Below are 16,658 nucleotides of genomic sequence, written 5' to 3'. Positions count from 1 at the left end.
AAATTTATCATGTTGCCCTGTGATTAAACTGTTGTTCCTGTCCTTTATGCTAGCTTAGGACAGCTCAGGAATTTGGAAATTCCTTGATGGGCTCCTTTTAATGAACTTCAGTTACTGGTCTGCACTTGACCCTCTGTCGTACTGTAGACTACTCCTGCCTGTCAAATGTAGCCTCTCCAGTTACCAGCAGATTCCCAGGTTCTGCTTCTATTTCAACCATTGGTCCTAACATAAAATCAGATGCAGGACTCTGAGCTGGAAGGAAGCTGGTAGATCTTATAGTTCCACACTTTCACTTTGCATTTGAGAATGGCAACCCACTCCAGTACTCTTGCCTGGAAAACCTCATGGGCGGAGGAGTCTGGCAGGCTGCAGTCCATGGGGTCGCAAAAAGTCGGACACAATTGAGTGACTTCACTTTCACATTTCACTTTCATGCATTGGAGAAGGAAATGGCAACCCACTCCAGTGTTCTTGCCTGGAGACTCCCAGGGACGGGGGAGCCTGGTGGGCTGCCGTCTATGGGGTCGCACAGAGTCGGACACGACTGAAGCGACTTAGCAGTAGCAGTAGCAGTTGAGAAACCAAAGGTTGACATGTGTTAGAAGTGGCAGAACTAGAATTCAATTCAGTCTGTCTTCCTGCAAAGTCCATGCTCTTGTGAATGGTACTGAAGCCATGGGAAGAATGAGACTGCTTTGTAAGACAGTGTGAAAAAGTGAAAGTCATTCAGTTGTGTCTGACTCTGCAACCCAATGGATTGTAGCTCCTCTGTCCATGGAATTCTCCAGGCCAGAATACTGGAATGGGTCACCGTTCCCTTCTCCAGGGGTTCAGTGTAGATGTAAGAATAAGGGGATTTGGGTTCTGGGGCACTCCAATCTTTAAAGTTCTAGAAGAGAAGGAAAAGCTTACTCAGAAATATGAGAAAGGACAACTGATGTGGGAGATGGAGAGAGGATGCTACAATGGAAGTCAAGAGAAGAAAGCATTTTTAATTGAGAGAGAGGAGTTAACTGTGTTGCTGTTAGACAGTGAGTAAGAGGAAGGCAGAGAAGTGACCACTGAATTGAGAATGTGGAGATCATTGAGGACCTTGAAATAGGCAGTTTCAGCAGAATTGTTGAATCAAAAGTCACTGCAAAGTGTGCTAAAAGGTGAGGGGTTTCCATTTTAAATTGAGGGGTAAAGACATTTTTAGCCCCTTTTCTTGCAAAAAGCACCCACAATCAGGAGAAGGTGAAACAAAACCACAAAGTCCATCTTTGAAGAAATTAAAACCATAAGAACACAGGACAGAAAGAATACAGAGAGTGGCAAGCAATGTAAGCAGTGTGGAGAGGAGTCATATGTAATAAGAGATACTGAAGAGGAAATAGCTTTGTAGCCTTGCAGAACCTTGGAAAGCTCAAAACCTGGACCTGTCTTCTGCTACTGCAGAAGGCAAGAAAGTGGTACAGGGTGAAGACTGGAACATGTTTAAAAGTTTATCTAAGGATCTTTTCAACCTTCAGAACCACTTGCTTCCGCTACAGTTTGAAAAATTCCCCCTTTTCCAACTCCACTAGAAAAGAGAAGTGTATTCTCTGGCAAAATTAAACAAGAAAGGTTTCATGGACAGACACCACACAAGGGAGATTATGGAGACATATGCCCAACAAATATTGCTACTTCCAACCCTCTCCCTTGTCAATTCCAGAATTAACGCCTAAGGAAAGAGTTTGAAAACTACTTCACTGTAGAAATAATCATTTCAGAGGGGGGGAAATGTTCATACCCTGATGCATCAGTGGATGACCCATCCAACAAAGAATCCTGTTGATAAAAGCAGATCATCCACCAGCTGGGATGCCCCACCAGGCATGCAAGTTTTCTCAAGTGGCACTAGTGGTAAAGAACCTGGCTGCCAGTGAAGAAGATGTGAGAGACGTGGTTTTGATCCCTGGGTCAGGAAGATCCTCTGGAGGAGGGCAGGGCAATCCACTCCAGTATTCTCGTCTGGAGAATCCCGTGAACAGAGGAGCCTGGTGGGCTACAGTCCATAGGGTCACACAGAGTCGGACACAACTGAAGCAACCCAGCACACACGCACGAACCATGCGCACAGAGCTTCCAACCAGTCTTAGTCTTGTTCATTCACTATGAACAGATAGATAAAGATCACTTTACATTTGAAATCTTTACCAGGAAAAACTGGGAAGCAAGTACTCTTTCAAGAAGTTTTGTTTTGAAGAGACATGCAAATGAATTGGTCAATAGCTAGAGGGACATGTGGGGTCACAGAGGATTTATTTTGTTAAGATGAAAGGTACTAGAGTATATTTATATGCTGGTAATCGTCTCCAGTATTTTTTTCCTGACTTGAAACAAATGTGTAGTCGCAAATATTTAGAAAAAGCCTTTATAGTATGTCTGCTTCTAGTTAGGATGTAGAGAGATGTGAAAAACCTTCATTTCCATGGTCAACCAGAAAAGCCCAGACAAAATAAAATTCATATGTTCCACTGGGGCTAGCAAACATACAGGAAGCACTGATGAGATGAGAGAGAAACAAGCCCAGAACTGAGCAGACATCTGCAGAAGCTTCTGTACTTGATGGTGGCTACCTGATCTGGGTTTGGGAAATTAGAAATGTGGGTGACCCATGGACAGACCTCTCAGGCATGAGGAAAAGTCAGCTGAACCTTAGACAACAATGTGCACCAGAGAGATGGATTATCTTAAAGGGCCCCAGTGAAGAAAAATTTCTCAGCCTAATAATTCTTTCCTTTCATCCAAACCTCTGCAGTTTCCCAAGAAAGTAGCGGTGAAAGAGTTGTTGAAAATGAGAAAGAAATCACTTAATCCCATGGATACTTGTGGTGCTTGCTTGGATTCCGGAGTCCTAAGTCAAGCAAAATTATCTGAAGCTGTGCCTAACTCCCATCTCAAATACAGAAAAGATCACAAAGACAGGGCTGGGAACTGGGTTAATAACAGGGAATACAGTCTAATTAAAGCCGTATCCCAACCGAAGATCAACCTAACTCAAGAGAGGATCTAAACATTGAGCACCACCCCGCCCCCAGCTCACAAAGATAAAAGGCTTACATCTGCAGTGAGTCAAAAAAAGCAAATCAATATTATACCTAAGTTTCCACTGCTTTTAAAAAAGTCCATCCAGAATTCTGTATCCATTGAAAATATCCTTAAAATTAAAGGCAAAATCAAGACATTTTGAGAAAGAAAAAATAAGCTGAGAGAATCATTACCAGCATATCTGTTACAAAATAAATAAATAAATGTTAAAAGAAATTTTTCAGAGAAAAAAATAATACCAGGTGTAAACTATCCATAGCAACACATAAAAACAACAACCAGAAATGATAACTATTTTCTTTTTCATTTATAATTTTATTTATTTGTTTTTGACTGTGCTGGGTCTTTGTTGCTGCATGAGTTTTTCTCTGGTTGTGGTGAGCAGGGGCTACTTCTCTAGTTGTCGTGTGTACAGGCTTAATTGCTCCCCAGCATGTGGGATCATCCCGGACCAGGGATTGAACTACTGTCTCCTGCATGAGCAGGTGGATTCTTCACCACTGAGCCACCAGGGAAGGCCAACTATTTTCATAATTTCATAAAAAGATGATTATTTAAGTCAGAAAGAGTTAACACTGTATTTTGGAGTATATTACATACAGAAGTAGAATACATGACAACAATAGCTCAAAGGATGACAGAGAATTACATGGAAGTATAATACTAAGAGGTTTTTCCATTATATGAGAAGCAGCATGATATTAACTTATTATAAAATAAGGATAAATATCATAATCCATATAGCGACTGCTGAAAGGAAATGAAAGGGAGGATATCACTAGAGATCCTACAGATATTAAAAGAGAATGAAGGAATAAGAGAAAAGTAATAGAAATAAATTCAACAATTATAATGGATATTAATAAATACCTATGCATGTTACTATAGATAAATTATACCTAACTTTAAAAAATATAACGATGGATCTTTGGTTCAACATGCATCCTGATGTCATTAATCCTACTGGCCTACTCTGAGATAAAAATCGTAAAGAGGACATGATGTTTATGCATTATAAACAAATGATTAGAGTTGGTTATGGGACTTCATGACTCCAAAGTAGCAGCAAAATGTCTTTAGTTAATCTTTGCTGTTCTGTTCAGTTCACTCCATGTTTTGGGTAGCCAACAGTAGAGCCCTGAGACATCTGGAAATGTTATGAGTGTAGCATTAGTGGTTAATTGTGATGCATGTTTACTGTATCATTGAGGTTCCAAGGCCAAAAACTGCAGGACATTTGAGGAAAGTCAGTTCCACAGAAGCTCTTTTACTAGGAGGCAAAAAGTAGCCAATTCAGAGCTGATGCTGGGTATCAGAGGGGTGGTGGTGGAGTTTATTTTTTATAGACTGAAAATGTAGTAGACATTGCCTAACCCCAAGGTGGATTTTGCAGTAGAAGAGTCACTGGGATACTTGGGGTAAAAAGTTGTTGAAGTGCTTCTTGATGTACTTATGTACATTCCTCCTTTAATGGTTTCCTCAGCAAATATTAAAATGTCACAATATAACTGGAATCCCAGAAAGTAATCTTCAAAAAATGTAGAAAAATTCCCAGGGCAAGAGAAAGCCCAACAGACACTGTAACTGATTCTCCCCACACCCTCCCCCTACAAACCAGCATCGTACTGGGTGCAGAGTGAGTGCTCAGTAAATAGTTGTGAAAATGAATGAATGGATGGATGGATTATCCCAAGTGGAGTCATTCATTCAGCAACAAATCACTCAACTACGTCCATCATTAAGTATTGCAGGAGTTGCAAAAGGAACACGAGACATGTGACCTGAAAACCCTTAACTTCTAAGTAGGAACACTGGCAGACAAGTGAAACCACCAAGGAAAAGAAGAGACTCTTTAATAGCAGCCTGTTTCCGTAGGATTCCCAGACTCTCTCATTTCCCAGGAAGATAACATTTCATTTGGTAATACCCAAGTTCTCAGAGAGGAGACGTTCTTATCAACCCCTTTAAAAGACCTTTCTCCAAGCTTTCTTTCATTTCTAAGAGAGCATGAAAAAATAGGTCTTTATTAATAGTTCTATTGTCCCAGAATTAAAACAGACCCACAATTTCCATGAAACCATCTGTTCTGTTTGCTTGGATGTTGTGGGAGCTTAGAGAAAGGGCATGGAGTAGGGAGATGGGGCCATAAGTCATCTGATCTTTTACCAACTAAGGGTGGTGTAAGGGAAGTGTGACCACTGCTTGGGACCAGTGAGCTCATCATATCTCGCCGGACACATCAAGGATAAGGACAGCTCCCAAAACAGCCTATGCTTGTTCTGGTACCAAAAAAATAGAAAGCTCAAGAAAACACTTGTAAGGAAAGGAAATAGGCTTAGAGAAAACACCCCCGTTCCCAGACATTTTTTGGCAGAGAAAAAATACAAAGCAGCCAGGGAATCTTTTCCACACCCCCAGTATCCCGTTTTTCTTTCCTCTTTTTAAAGTTCCAGTTTTAACACAATACACCAATTTTAGTGTTACCAAAATTTCCTAGACCTCACTAGTCAATGACCAAAGACAAGACCACATTTACTTTTTTGGTTCACATTTCCTTTCAGTGCCCTATCTGCGTCCACCTAATTAGAAATTATCCTCCGACTCCATATTGCACCTCAGCTATACCAAGGAGTTTCAGCGTATGACCCCTATGACTTAGGAACAAACCCCAGTTTTCTGTCTCAGCCACACTCTCCTATCCCAGCATCACCATCCTGCCACCTTGTTGGCTCTTGTTGCTGTTGTTCCGTTGCTCAGCCGTGTCCGACTCTGCAACCCCATGCACTGTAGCACACCAGGCTTCCCTGTCCTTCACCAACTCCCGGAGCTTACTCAAACTCATGTCCGTTGAGTCAGTGATGCCATCCAACCATCTCATCCTCTGTCGTCCCCTTCTCCTCCTGCCTTCAGTCTTTCCCAGCATCAGGGTCTTTTCAAATGAGTCACCTCTTTGCATCAGGTGGCCAAAGTATTGGAGTTTCAGCTTCAGCATCAGTCCTTCCAATGAATATTCAGGATTGATTTCCTTTAGGATTAACTGGTTTGATCTCCTTGCAGTCAAAAGGACTCTCAAGAGTCTTCTCCAACACCACAGTTCAAAAGCATCAATTCTTTGGCTCTCAGTCTTCTTTATGGTCCAGCTCTCACATCCATACATGACTACTGGAAACACCATAGCCTTGACTATATGGACCTTTGCTGTTACCCTCATGAAAAGGCTGACCTGCAGGGCAAAGCTGCCCTCTGCCAGGTGAATGCTAATGCCACTCTCCCCCTACCATGGTGGCCTCATGGGGGACTCTGCTCTCATCTTTAACCCTCCTTCTAATGCACAGATCTATGCTCTTTCTCATAACCCAACAACAGAGTTGAGATTAAACTATGGCTTTTCATGGAATTTATTAAAATGTGGGAGTTCTGTAAAGAGGTACAGCATAGAGAATGGTTTATAATCACATGGACCCAGGCCTGGCCTACAGTCAATTACTACCAGGTCAGCTTCTGCCTGGCTACTGTCCACATGTAGCCAATGAAGCCTATTCCCTCCTCTACCTCTTCAGCAAATATTTTTTGAATGTCTGTAATGTTCCAGGTATGTCATAAACACAGAAGATCAGTGGAGACCCAAACAGACATGGCCCAACCCTCATGGAGTTTAAAGTCTGGAACTGAAACAAATGAACTAAACTGAACTGAAGATGACTTATAAAATGTCCTAAGTGCTAGAAAGCAAAAATTGTGGGATGCCCTGTAAAGTCTGATTGAGGGAGCTAATTGTCCAATGAAGCTACTTTGAGCAATTGATATTTAGCTTGGGATTGAAGGCTGGGAGAGAATTAGCCCAGTGGAGAGCTGGGCAAAGACTATCTCCCATCCCTAGGCAGCAGTAACTGCAGGTGTGAAGGATCTGTTGGAGAAAGGAGCTAGGGATGACCAGTGGCACTCAGATGAAGGGAGTAGGGGCAGAGTGGTGCAAGCTGAGACTGTCAGGGAGGGAGAGAACCATGCCATGCAGGCACTTGAAGACTGTGGTAAGGATTTGAGATCTTATGCCAAGTGTAATCAGTTGCTATGAAGGGTTTTGAACAGGGGAGTGAATGGCATGTTTTGACACATAGTTTAAGAACAAGTGGAGATTGGACAGCAGAGGGTTGAAAAGGCAGTCTGATAGCTAATGACTTTCCCAATAGTCTAAGTAAGAAATGATGGTGGCCCAGGCCACGAGGTAGGCAAAAGAAATAGAAGCGTCAGTCTTAAGAAATCTTTAGAACACAACTAATGGAATCTAATGTTAGATTACATAGGGGATTAGGAGAGAGGGGAGTCAGGTAAAGGGGGTTAGAGAAGGCTTCCAGTTGATTTGGGCAGCTTGGCACGTGAGCCGATATCTGGGCACTGATAAGAGAAGCAGACAATAATCTGTATGTCTCCCAAAGTCTAAGTGCAGGTCAGTTCAGTCACTCTAAGTTACTTGACCTTAAATATTCCACCTTATAAGCATCAGCAACCTCAGTTTAAACCCTATTCAATTTGTCTTTTAAAACTTCCAACCTGACGATCCAGTCTCACCTATGAGCACCCTATTACATCAGTTTAACAAAATATTAATTCTGTGTTGGGCTTCCTCTTTAAGCAATTACCAGTATATACAAGTAATAAATTTTATCCATTCATTTGTTCATTCATTTATTCAAGAGAGAAATAGTTTATCATAATGACTGAGAGCAGGGCCTCTAGGTTGAAATCTCACCTCTGCCACTTGGTAGTGAAGGAGCTTTGGACAACTTCCTTAAATTCTAGAGCTGAAACAAACCGAGGTTATTAGTTATATAATTAGTTATTAGTTTATAAATTAGTCATAAAATATCAACTGTTATTAGTTAAAAATGTCCTAAGTGCTATAAATCCAAAATTGTCGGGTGCCAATCTGAAGTCTGATTGAGGGAGCTAATTTGAACTGGGGAAGTCAAATGACTATTAATACTTTCAGCAATATAGTGACTCAGTTTCCTTATCTGTGAAATAAAGATAACTCTAGTATCTACCTCAGATAGCTATCATAATGCTTAAGTGAATTAATTGTATGTATTTTTCAAACAGTTTGACACAGTATTAGTACACAGATGGTATTAAAATTTGCCATTGCTCTTCATTAATTCAAGTTTTACTGAAAACTTCTCACTGTTCTATGCTGCTTGGCAAAGTAGAAATCCAGGCAAAAAAATTTTTTGTCTTCTAATCAGGCAGATTTGATGTCAAGCCTCTGTTCTGTTACTTATCTAACCTCTCTGAACTCGTTTTCTTACCTGAGGGCAGTAATACCCACCTGGAGTGGTTATTATGAGGATGAAATCAGAAATCTGTGTAGGGCCTGTTTCTAGTGGATGCCTAGTGAACATTAGCTTCCTTCCTTGCTGAAAAGAACTTTCCCTACCCAGTCTAAAGTGTGCATCTCCAGCCTCTGCCCCTAAAGAGACCCCAGTGGGAGGAAGAACAATTTCAAACCCTTTATGGGATTACTATTCATGAGTGAAGTTCATTTTTTTATTTTGTCAAAAACTACACTTTCTTGCCCTTTTCAGCATAGTATGGAGCTATTTAACTGATGGGAATGGGAATGTGGACATCTAACATCCCTAAGGGAATGGTCCACAAAGATTCTAATTGGTCCCCTAAGCTTCATGTTTTCCACTGCAGTCAGACCCTTTCCCAAGACCATAACCCACTTCCTCTTCCTGCACCACTACCACCTTGAGCAATCAAAGTAAGAAAACACGGACTCCAGCCCACAGAAAACACTGTTGGTGTCCTGGAAAGCCCAATTTGCCAGGGTCTTTATTTTCAAAGCTGACTACTTGGTTTTCTCTGGCACAGTGGTGCTGGTGGCATTTTGCTCCAGACGCCTGTCCCTCCCGCCTGTGGTCCTTGTGGTGGCCTTGCCCTGGGTTGTTAGTACCCCCCTCTCTCTGGACTACATGAGCCCTTTGCATCTGGATATGAAGTTGCCTAGGGTGGGTATGTTTCCTTCAAGACCAGCTGCATCTCAAGACTTGTTTCCAATGTAGAGTAAAAACCTTGTCCTGTTCCAGGGAACAGAAAATTTTCACCCACAGATTCCTGAAGAAGTGTCCTTTCCCTCAGTCCCTGGAATCTCATTTATTCTACACTATGGCTGGCCCTAAATTGATGATTTACTACAAAGACTTTCCTGCCAATAGGCTTTTAGGGGATGAATGGGGTAATATAGACTATCCTTGGAGATAAAGACTAATGCATGTGACTATCAACAGCAAAAAAAAACAAGACTAACAGGGTGTCTTTGGATTTCAGGGAACAGATCCGTCAAGGGCTAGAAGAACTCCAGAAGGTTCTGCCAGGAGGAGACACTTACATGCATGAAGGATTTGAAAGGGTAACTTCAAAAAGAGTTTTAAACTCCAAATATAGATTGTGATGTAGAAACATCAACACAGGGATGGCTGATGAGATGAGACACATGTTTTAACGGAACTGAGCCATACTTGATGGCAAGAGTAAAAAAGTTTCCCATAAGTGTGTACCCAATAACTCCATCCAAAAGAGCTGAATAAATGAAATTCCTTCCTCTTTCTCTGACACCGGATGAAGAATCTCAGCTAATGCTCGGCTGATGCTCATGAATCATGCCACACACAAGTCCTTTCTATTCCCAGGGTAGCCTTTCTATATATTTCTTCAGAGGTTGAGACAGAATTTCATCATTTCAGTCTTAAGAAAAACAAGTCCCAGTCTATGAGAAGTAAGATATGCAAGGTAACTTTAGATGAATGTCATCCATTGGTATTTGAGTGAAACCTGGGTGAATTACATAAAGAATCAAGACTGACCCAAGACTGTGGATCCAACATCAGAGACCACTGCCCACTATGGCTTTTGTTGTAGCAAAGAGTAGATATGTCTAATGACTTTTTCATGTGTTTTTCAGGCCAGTGAGCAGATTTATTACGAAAACAGTCAAGGTAAGACTATATTCTGAATTACCATTATGATTAACTTTTTCTGTGTTTCCTTCTGAAAAATCACCTCAGTAATTTCCTGTTTCAAAAGACACAGATGATATTGCTTCAGATCCTTGAACGCACACTTCATCACAGAGAAGGGACACATAGAAAGATGGCATGTACCGGGTCAGATTCTACTGCTCTGATGAGTCCCCAAAAAGTTATATAAAACTAATTAAGATCTCATTATGGGCCACAGTCTGTAATGCTCATGACCAGTTTTGCATGCTGAATTCATCAAGTTAATAAATACTTGGATGAGTTAGTAAAGTCTTGGATTTTAATGTCAAATTTAATTTTCTTGTCCTTCTCTGAGCTCCAAGCCTCTTCATCATTGTGACTGGATATGATTTTAGGTTAAGATACCAGTTTGGCTTCATCGTTCCTTCATTTAAATGGGGAAAGGGCATGAAATGCACTTGCTAGTGTGCTTAGCACATGGAAATAATATTTATTATTGTTTTAGTCAGTATACTATTACTACCCTGTCTTTCATGGGTAACATTTCTCTCTCTGAGGCAAATCTCCAAAAAGAGAGTCAGCACTACAGTAGGGACTTTTCTCCCAGACCTGTAGAGGTGTCCACTTCCTATTTTACTCTGAACTGCAACAAATAAGACAGACGCAGTATCTATAGCAACACTTGTTAATACAAAGACATCATCCGCAATGGTGGCTCAGATGTAAGCTCAGATGCGCTCAGATGTGCCTCCAGTGTGAGACACTCGGGTTGGATCCCTGGCTTGGGAAGATCCCCTGGAGAAGGGAATGGCCACCCACTCCAGTATTCTTGCCTGGAGAATTCCATGGACAGAGGAGCCTGGTGGGCTACAGTCTATAGGGTTGCAGAGTTGGACACAACTGAACAACTAACAATGTTACTAGAAGTTTCTAAATCACTGACAGAATTCTAGTAAGTTTTGACAACTGCTGTAATACTTCTAGTCAACTTGTAAACCATAATGACTGTTACTCTTTGCCAAACTCTTCAAGGTGTGTAGCATGCAGTGAAGGACAGCATGTAAGAAGGATACCTGGATGGCCCAGGTGGTCAAGTTTGCTCTTGGCAAGAGTCAGTTGGACTGTTCCTAGGAAATAGTCATGTGTGATTCCCTGTAGCTACCCCCAGCTATCAGTCCAGTGACCAATTTACAAGGTTTGGTCTTTTTTAAAGACAAGACTTGGCAACCCAGAAACAAAACATGTTGCCCCTTAGAGTTTGTTCCACATTCTTCTTCATGCTGGAGCTACTTCCAGTCTCAAAAGAAAAGGTGCTGATTCTCACAGTACTGAACCTCAGATGGCGCAGCTTCAAAGGGCTGAGGGGGTTTCCTTGGTGCGGCAGGATGAACTGAGTGGGTCTGTGTTGTCTGAGCAGGATACAGGACAGCCAGCGTCATCATTGCTCTGACTGATGGAGAACTCCATGAGGACCTCTTCTTCTATTCAGAGAGGGAGGTAAGAGACAGCCTGGCCTGTGTCTGACATACAAACAGGGCTTCTTCCTTCTGAAATGGGCTGCAGTTTCTCTACTTGGGCAAAAAGGATAGATTTTCTTTGTAAAATCCCCAGATAAAATAGAGTCCCATATGTGAAAAATAATAACAGTTTATTTTTAAAGTGAATCCACATGTCTCACACATGGTGGGTATTTTTCCCTTTTACAAAATATTTGCATATTACTTTGGGGGATAAAATATATCTGTCATGCCTTTCTTTATTGAAAGCAGTTTTGAAATACTATGTATCATTTTTCAACAAATCCATCGGTACTATTTTTCTTTCATTTCTACTAAAAACAGGAGGGGAAAGAATTACTTGAAATACGTAAAAGCCAATTTTGTCAAAATGTATTAATCACTGAAATTCTTACTAAGAATAAAAGCTGAACATTAACTGGTGACAAAGTAAATTGCAAGCTCTCCTTCAATATTCCTTTTTTCCTTTTCTTTATGCTCTTGGAAAGTACTCCCCACAGTAATTAAAGGAATTCTTTCTAAATGAAGCTCTCAGTTTGTATAAAGAGATTCAGAAAAAGAGGTTTGTCTAGGACTTGAAAGTGATGTTTATATTTAGGAAATTCTTTCCTTTCAAATTTCACGTTCGAGCTATATGTATAAGTAACCCAAGGAAACCAGTTCACCATAGAAATGTACTGAAGCCTCATTAGTGACAAAGGCTCATTCAGGACAACCTCGAAAAAAACACAATAAGGAGAAACACAGGTGGGGAGGAAGGGCGATGCCAGCCTCTTGAGGGGAAATCAACCAGAGCTTTACCCTTGCCTGAAGCTCTTGACTACTATTTAATTTAAATTCAACTTTCTCCACAAGTCAGAAGTATATATTCATTCATTCTTTCACTCACTAATTACTTAGAGTTTGACCTGTATGGGCACTTTGCTGGACTAGAGAAACATTGATGAGTAAGACACAGTTGCTGCCCTCAAGGACTTTACCATGTAATAACGTTCAACTTTTTGAAGCCTCTTTTGGCAAAGGACTTCCTGGGTGGCTCAGATGGTAAAGTGTCTGTCTATAATGTGGGAGACCGGGTTCGATCCCTGGGTTGGGAAGATCTGCTGGAGAAGGAAATGGCAATCCACTCCAGTACTATTGCCTGGAAAATCCCAAGGACAGAGGAGCCTGATAGGCTACAGTCCAAGGGGTCGCAAAGAATTGGACATGACTGAGCAACTTCACTTAACTCTTGGGCTTCCCTGGTGGCTCAGAAGTTAAAGCATCTGCCTGGAATGCAGGAGACCCAGGTTCGATCCCTGGGTTGGGGAGATCCCCTGGAGAAGGAAATGGCAACCCACTCCAGTTCTTTTGCCTGGAGAATCCCATGGAGGGAGGAGCCTGGTAGGCTACAGTCCATGGGGTCGCAAAGAGTCGGACACGACTGAGCGACTTTACTTTTTTTATGAGGATATTAAGTGGGTAAACACATTACTGTCCCCCATCTCTAACTTGTACAAAATTCTCAATGGGGAGACACATAAGTAAATGATGACAGACGCTCCCTGCGCATCTGGGAAACAATATATTCCTATATGAAAATACATTCCTATATAGAAATTCCTAACTTAAAAAAAAGTTGAAACTAACTATATAATAGGAATGCAAAATGGTTTATCTAGATGCAAAGTAGCAATCAAAGTAAAAACCCTAATAAGGGAATAAGTGAATATAAAATAAATGATAAGTGACAGGCTTAAAATAGGGATTGGTAGAAAAGAATTTTAGGTATGGCACATGCAAACTTAGAAAAATATTTGGAGTACCACTGGCAATAGGAAGAGGGTGTCTGAAACAGAAAGCTAAAGTTCAAGATACAGAAAGAAAATCAACCTTTCCATTTTTGTTAATTCTATATAAAGCCCTGCTAGAGGAGACATGTCATATAGAAGTTGTTGCAGATAAGGCTGGGGCTAGACTGTATCTTGGAGAAGGCAATGGCACCCCACTCCAGTACTCTTGCCTGGGAAACCCCATGGATGGAGGAGCCTGGTGGGCTGCAGTCCATGGGATCGCTGAGAATCAGGCACGACTGAGCAACTTCACTTTCACTTTTCACTTTCATGCACTGGAGGAGGAAATGGCAACCCACTCCAGTGTTCTTGCCTGGAGAATCCCAGGGACAGGGGAGCCTGGTGGGCTGCCGTCTATGGAGTCACACAGAGTCAAACACGACTGAAGTGACTTAGCAGCAGCAGACTGTATCTAAAAGTTAATTTTATCCTGAAAACAGCAAGAAATAATTTCTAAATTGAAGGTAAAAAGATGTATGTTTCTGTCCCTTCTAAAATTCAGGGTTAATCATAAGCGGGTTGGAGTACTAAGAAAGGGGGATAAAAGGACACCATCGAAATCAATATGCATATATTGGGCACCTATTATATGTTTCCTATCAATTATTTATTAATTTCCTACTGTATTGACATATACCAAGGAATTACAAATTTTATTTTCTATTCTGAAACAAACAATCTAGAAAACCTGGAAGAGTCTTTAATAAATCAAATATTAAAACAAAGCCCAAATCTGTATATTATTCATTATGTTGCCCTCTCAGTACTTAATTGTAGAGAAGGTCATAGATTCACCCACTCAAATATGGACTGCAAATCCCATACCACTGACCCTGTGTCTTTGGGAATAAAAAACCCTTATTCACAAAGGTGCTGACATTGATGCCCATCTGTATTGTTCTAGGCCTCATGTGAGGAGCTCTGCATATGTTATCTCATTTAATCCCCCAAACACTTCGCAGAGCTAAGTCAAGCATCAAACACAGGTATATCAGGTTCCAAAGATTACAACCTTGCTGTCAGAGCATGATGCCATTACAGAGGAAGAACCTATGTCACTAAAAATCCATCAGAGGAACAGAAAAGATAATTATTTCCCCAGAGTATTTAATATGACTTAGCCTACAGTTTCCTTCTCCTCCCTTTGTCATTCAAAGTTTCTCATCAAGACTCTACTTCTGTGGATCTTTCTCAACCCCTCCCATTAGACTAATCACTCCCTTTGCATCTACCATATTGAGTTAGACTATGATGTTCACTGGAGTATTGACTCTTCAGGGACAGGGACTGCCCTCTCCCTTATGGTACTGGCACACAGTAGATGTTCAATAAATACCTGGTTATTGCATTAGTCTGGCTGATCCAAGAGGACTACATTTGCCACTGCTTCTCACTCTAATGTCATTTTTCATTGGCCCAGGCGAACAGATCCCGCGATCTCGGTGCAATCGTTTACTGTGTAGGCGTGAAGGATTTCAATGAAACACAGGTATGAACATAGATTTCTTCATGCTTGGGAGCATATTAAGCTTGTGAATGATAGAAAACATAATGCATTTGGTGAGGAGAGTGCATCAGCAGCATAAATACCCTTTAGATAGATGATTTTTCCAGGAATGCTAAACAGGAAGGGAGTCATTGAATGTGTGAGGGATGTGAACCTATTTGCAAATACACTTGAGGGTCTTCAACACAGAGCATCTAGGCAGCATCCTTTCTAGTTGACTTTTAGTAGATGTTCAATTGCCAAGAAGTCAAAACAGATTGAAATTAACTTGGAAACAGATTGGTTCTTTAAAATTTATTTTGACAAATCTGATTTTCTTATTTAAATGGCAAACATCCCTTTTATCTCATTAAAAACACAATGCATTTTCAATACCCCTCCCATGAATGGAAATAATTGGCCAGTGGGCAGAAAAGTATGTCCAGGTATATATAAGCAAATTGTGAAAATGTGTTAGCAACCTAAAGGGTTGTTCTTCATAATTTATTTTTGTTTTGATAACATGGACAATGCTCATGACATGTCGCTAAATGAATAAAATAAGGTAACAAAAACTTTTGGGAATAGTACGAATCCACTTTTTAAAACAAAATATGATATTTGTGTAGAAAAAGTAGGAATACCTTTATATATCAAATTAACAATAATAGATGAGGGATGAATGAACAAATGGGTAGATAGATAGAGAGATGAATTATATGAACTTTTTTTAACACATGAATTACATGAACTTTTTTCTTTTTAACACTCCTGGGTTTTTTAAAATTTCCCAATGATTGTGTGTTCCTTTTGCAATCAGTAAAAATCCTGGCACTGACTCTAACTGTGGCAGTCTCAGCACTAGACAGAAATTTGGGAGGAGAAAACCTCAGATCAATTTCTCCTTTCTTCGGTCCTCTGCTCTATCAAGCAGGAGCAGCCAAACCAGTCTTAAGGATTCTTCCCTCAATGAGCAGCTTGGGTCTGAGATAAGGGTCCCCATTCATTGACCTCACCCAACACCAAAGCTTGAATTTATTTTTAAAGTTGCTCTGAAAGGAAACCTGAGTCTGTTTGATTCAAATACAGTTGCCAATAGAAATGTGGTTGAATGGGAGGAAAATGAGCCAATGGCCAGCCCCCAAATCCATAAATACATCAACCCAGGCCAAATGTTCATCTCGCTGCGCAAGCTTACCCCTGCTCCCAAGGAGACAAGCATTAAAACAAACGTAAAAGCTGGAGCCGACTCTCCGGACCCGCTCCAGAAGGGCGGCTGGTAAGCTCATTATGACTGAGGGCCTTGCAGTGAGGCCCTTGAGCCCAGGCAAGCCCTTCAGTTCCTGCGGGTTCTAAATGAGATGGAGCCCCCTGGACCCAGTGGCTTTTCCCGGCTCTCCGTGTCCGAACCTTACACGTCTCCGTGTGTGTTTGTGTTTGCTATGTTCTCAGCTGGCCCGGATTGCGGACAGTAAGGATCACGTGTTTCCGGTAAATGACGGCTTTCAGGCCCTGCAAGGCATCATCCACTCAGTGAGTAGAGCAGCTTCCTCTGGGACTGCATACTCGCGCCCTTCCGGCCCCCTGATCTGCTGTCCAGTGCCCCCATTGCCTCTCGCTGAGGCTGGTGGTCTTGTTCTTGAGACACACGCCTTTGTACATCTTCCTATCTGCTGTGCTCCACTTCTCCCTCCTGACTTTCACACCTGTTTGTATTCTTCTGTGCCAAGTCTTCACCCTACAG

At 41.3% G+C, this 16,658-nt stretch overlaps 1 protein-coding gene and 1 non-coding gene across 2 annotated transcripts in view; both read left to right on the top strand.

Moving 5' to 3' along the window:
* Positions 1-16,658, top strand: part of ANTXR1 (ANTXR cell adhesion molecule 1) — a 265,829-nt gene that overhangs the window by 51,295 nt on the left and 197,876 nt on the right. Inside the window, exons 4-8 of the mRNA XM_069582959.1 lie at positions 9,409-9,490; positions 10,043-10,076; positions 11,497-11,576; positions 14,849-14,917; positions 16,367-16,447. Coding sequence (XP_069439060.1) covers positions 9,409-9,490; positions 10,043-10,076; positions 11,497-11,576; positions 14,849-14,917; positions 16,367-16,447 — 346 coding nt within the window. The remainder of the gene's footprint in view (positions 1-9,408; positions 9,491-10,042; positions 10,077-11,496; positions 11,577-14,848; positions 14,918-16,366; positions 16,448-16,658) is intronic.
* On the top strand, positions 12,835-12,907 carry TRNAS-GGA (transfer RNA serine (anticodon GGA)). The gene has a single exon. It is a non-coding gene; the product is annotated as a tRNA-Ser (tRNA).

Source organism: Ovis canadensis, chromosome 3, assembly GCF_042477335.2.
Source record: "Ovis canadensis isolate MfBH-ARS-UI-01 breed Bighorn chromosome 3, ARS-UI_OviCan_v2, whole genome shotgun sequence".
Lineage (NCBI taxonomy): Eukaryota > Metazoa > Chordata > Mammalia > Artiodactyla > Bovidae > Ovis > Ovis canadensis.
Note: the sequence above shows the minus strand (reverse complement) of the source record. Positions and strands in the feature narration are given on the sequence as shown.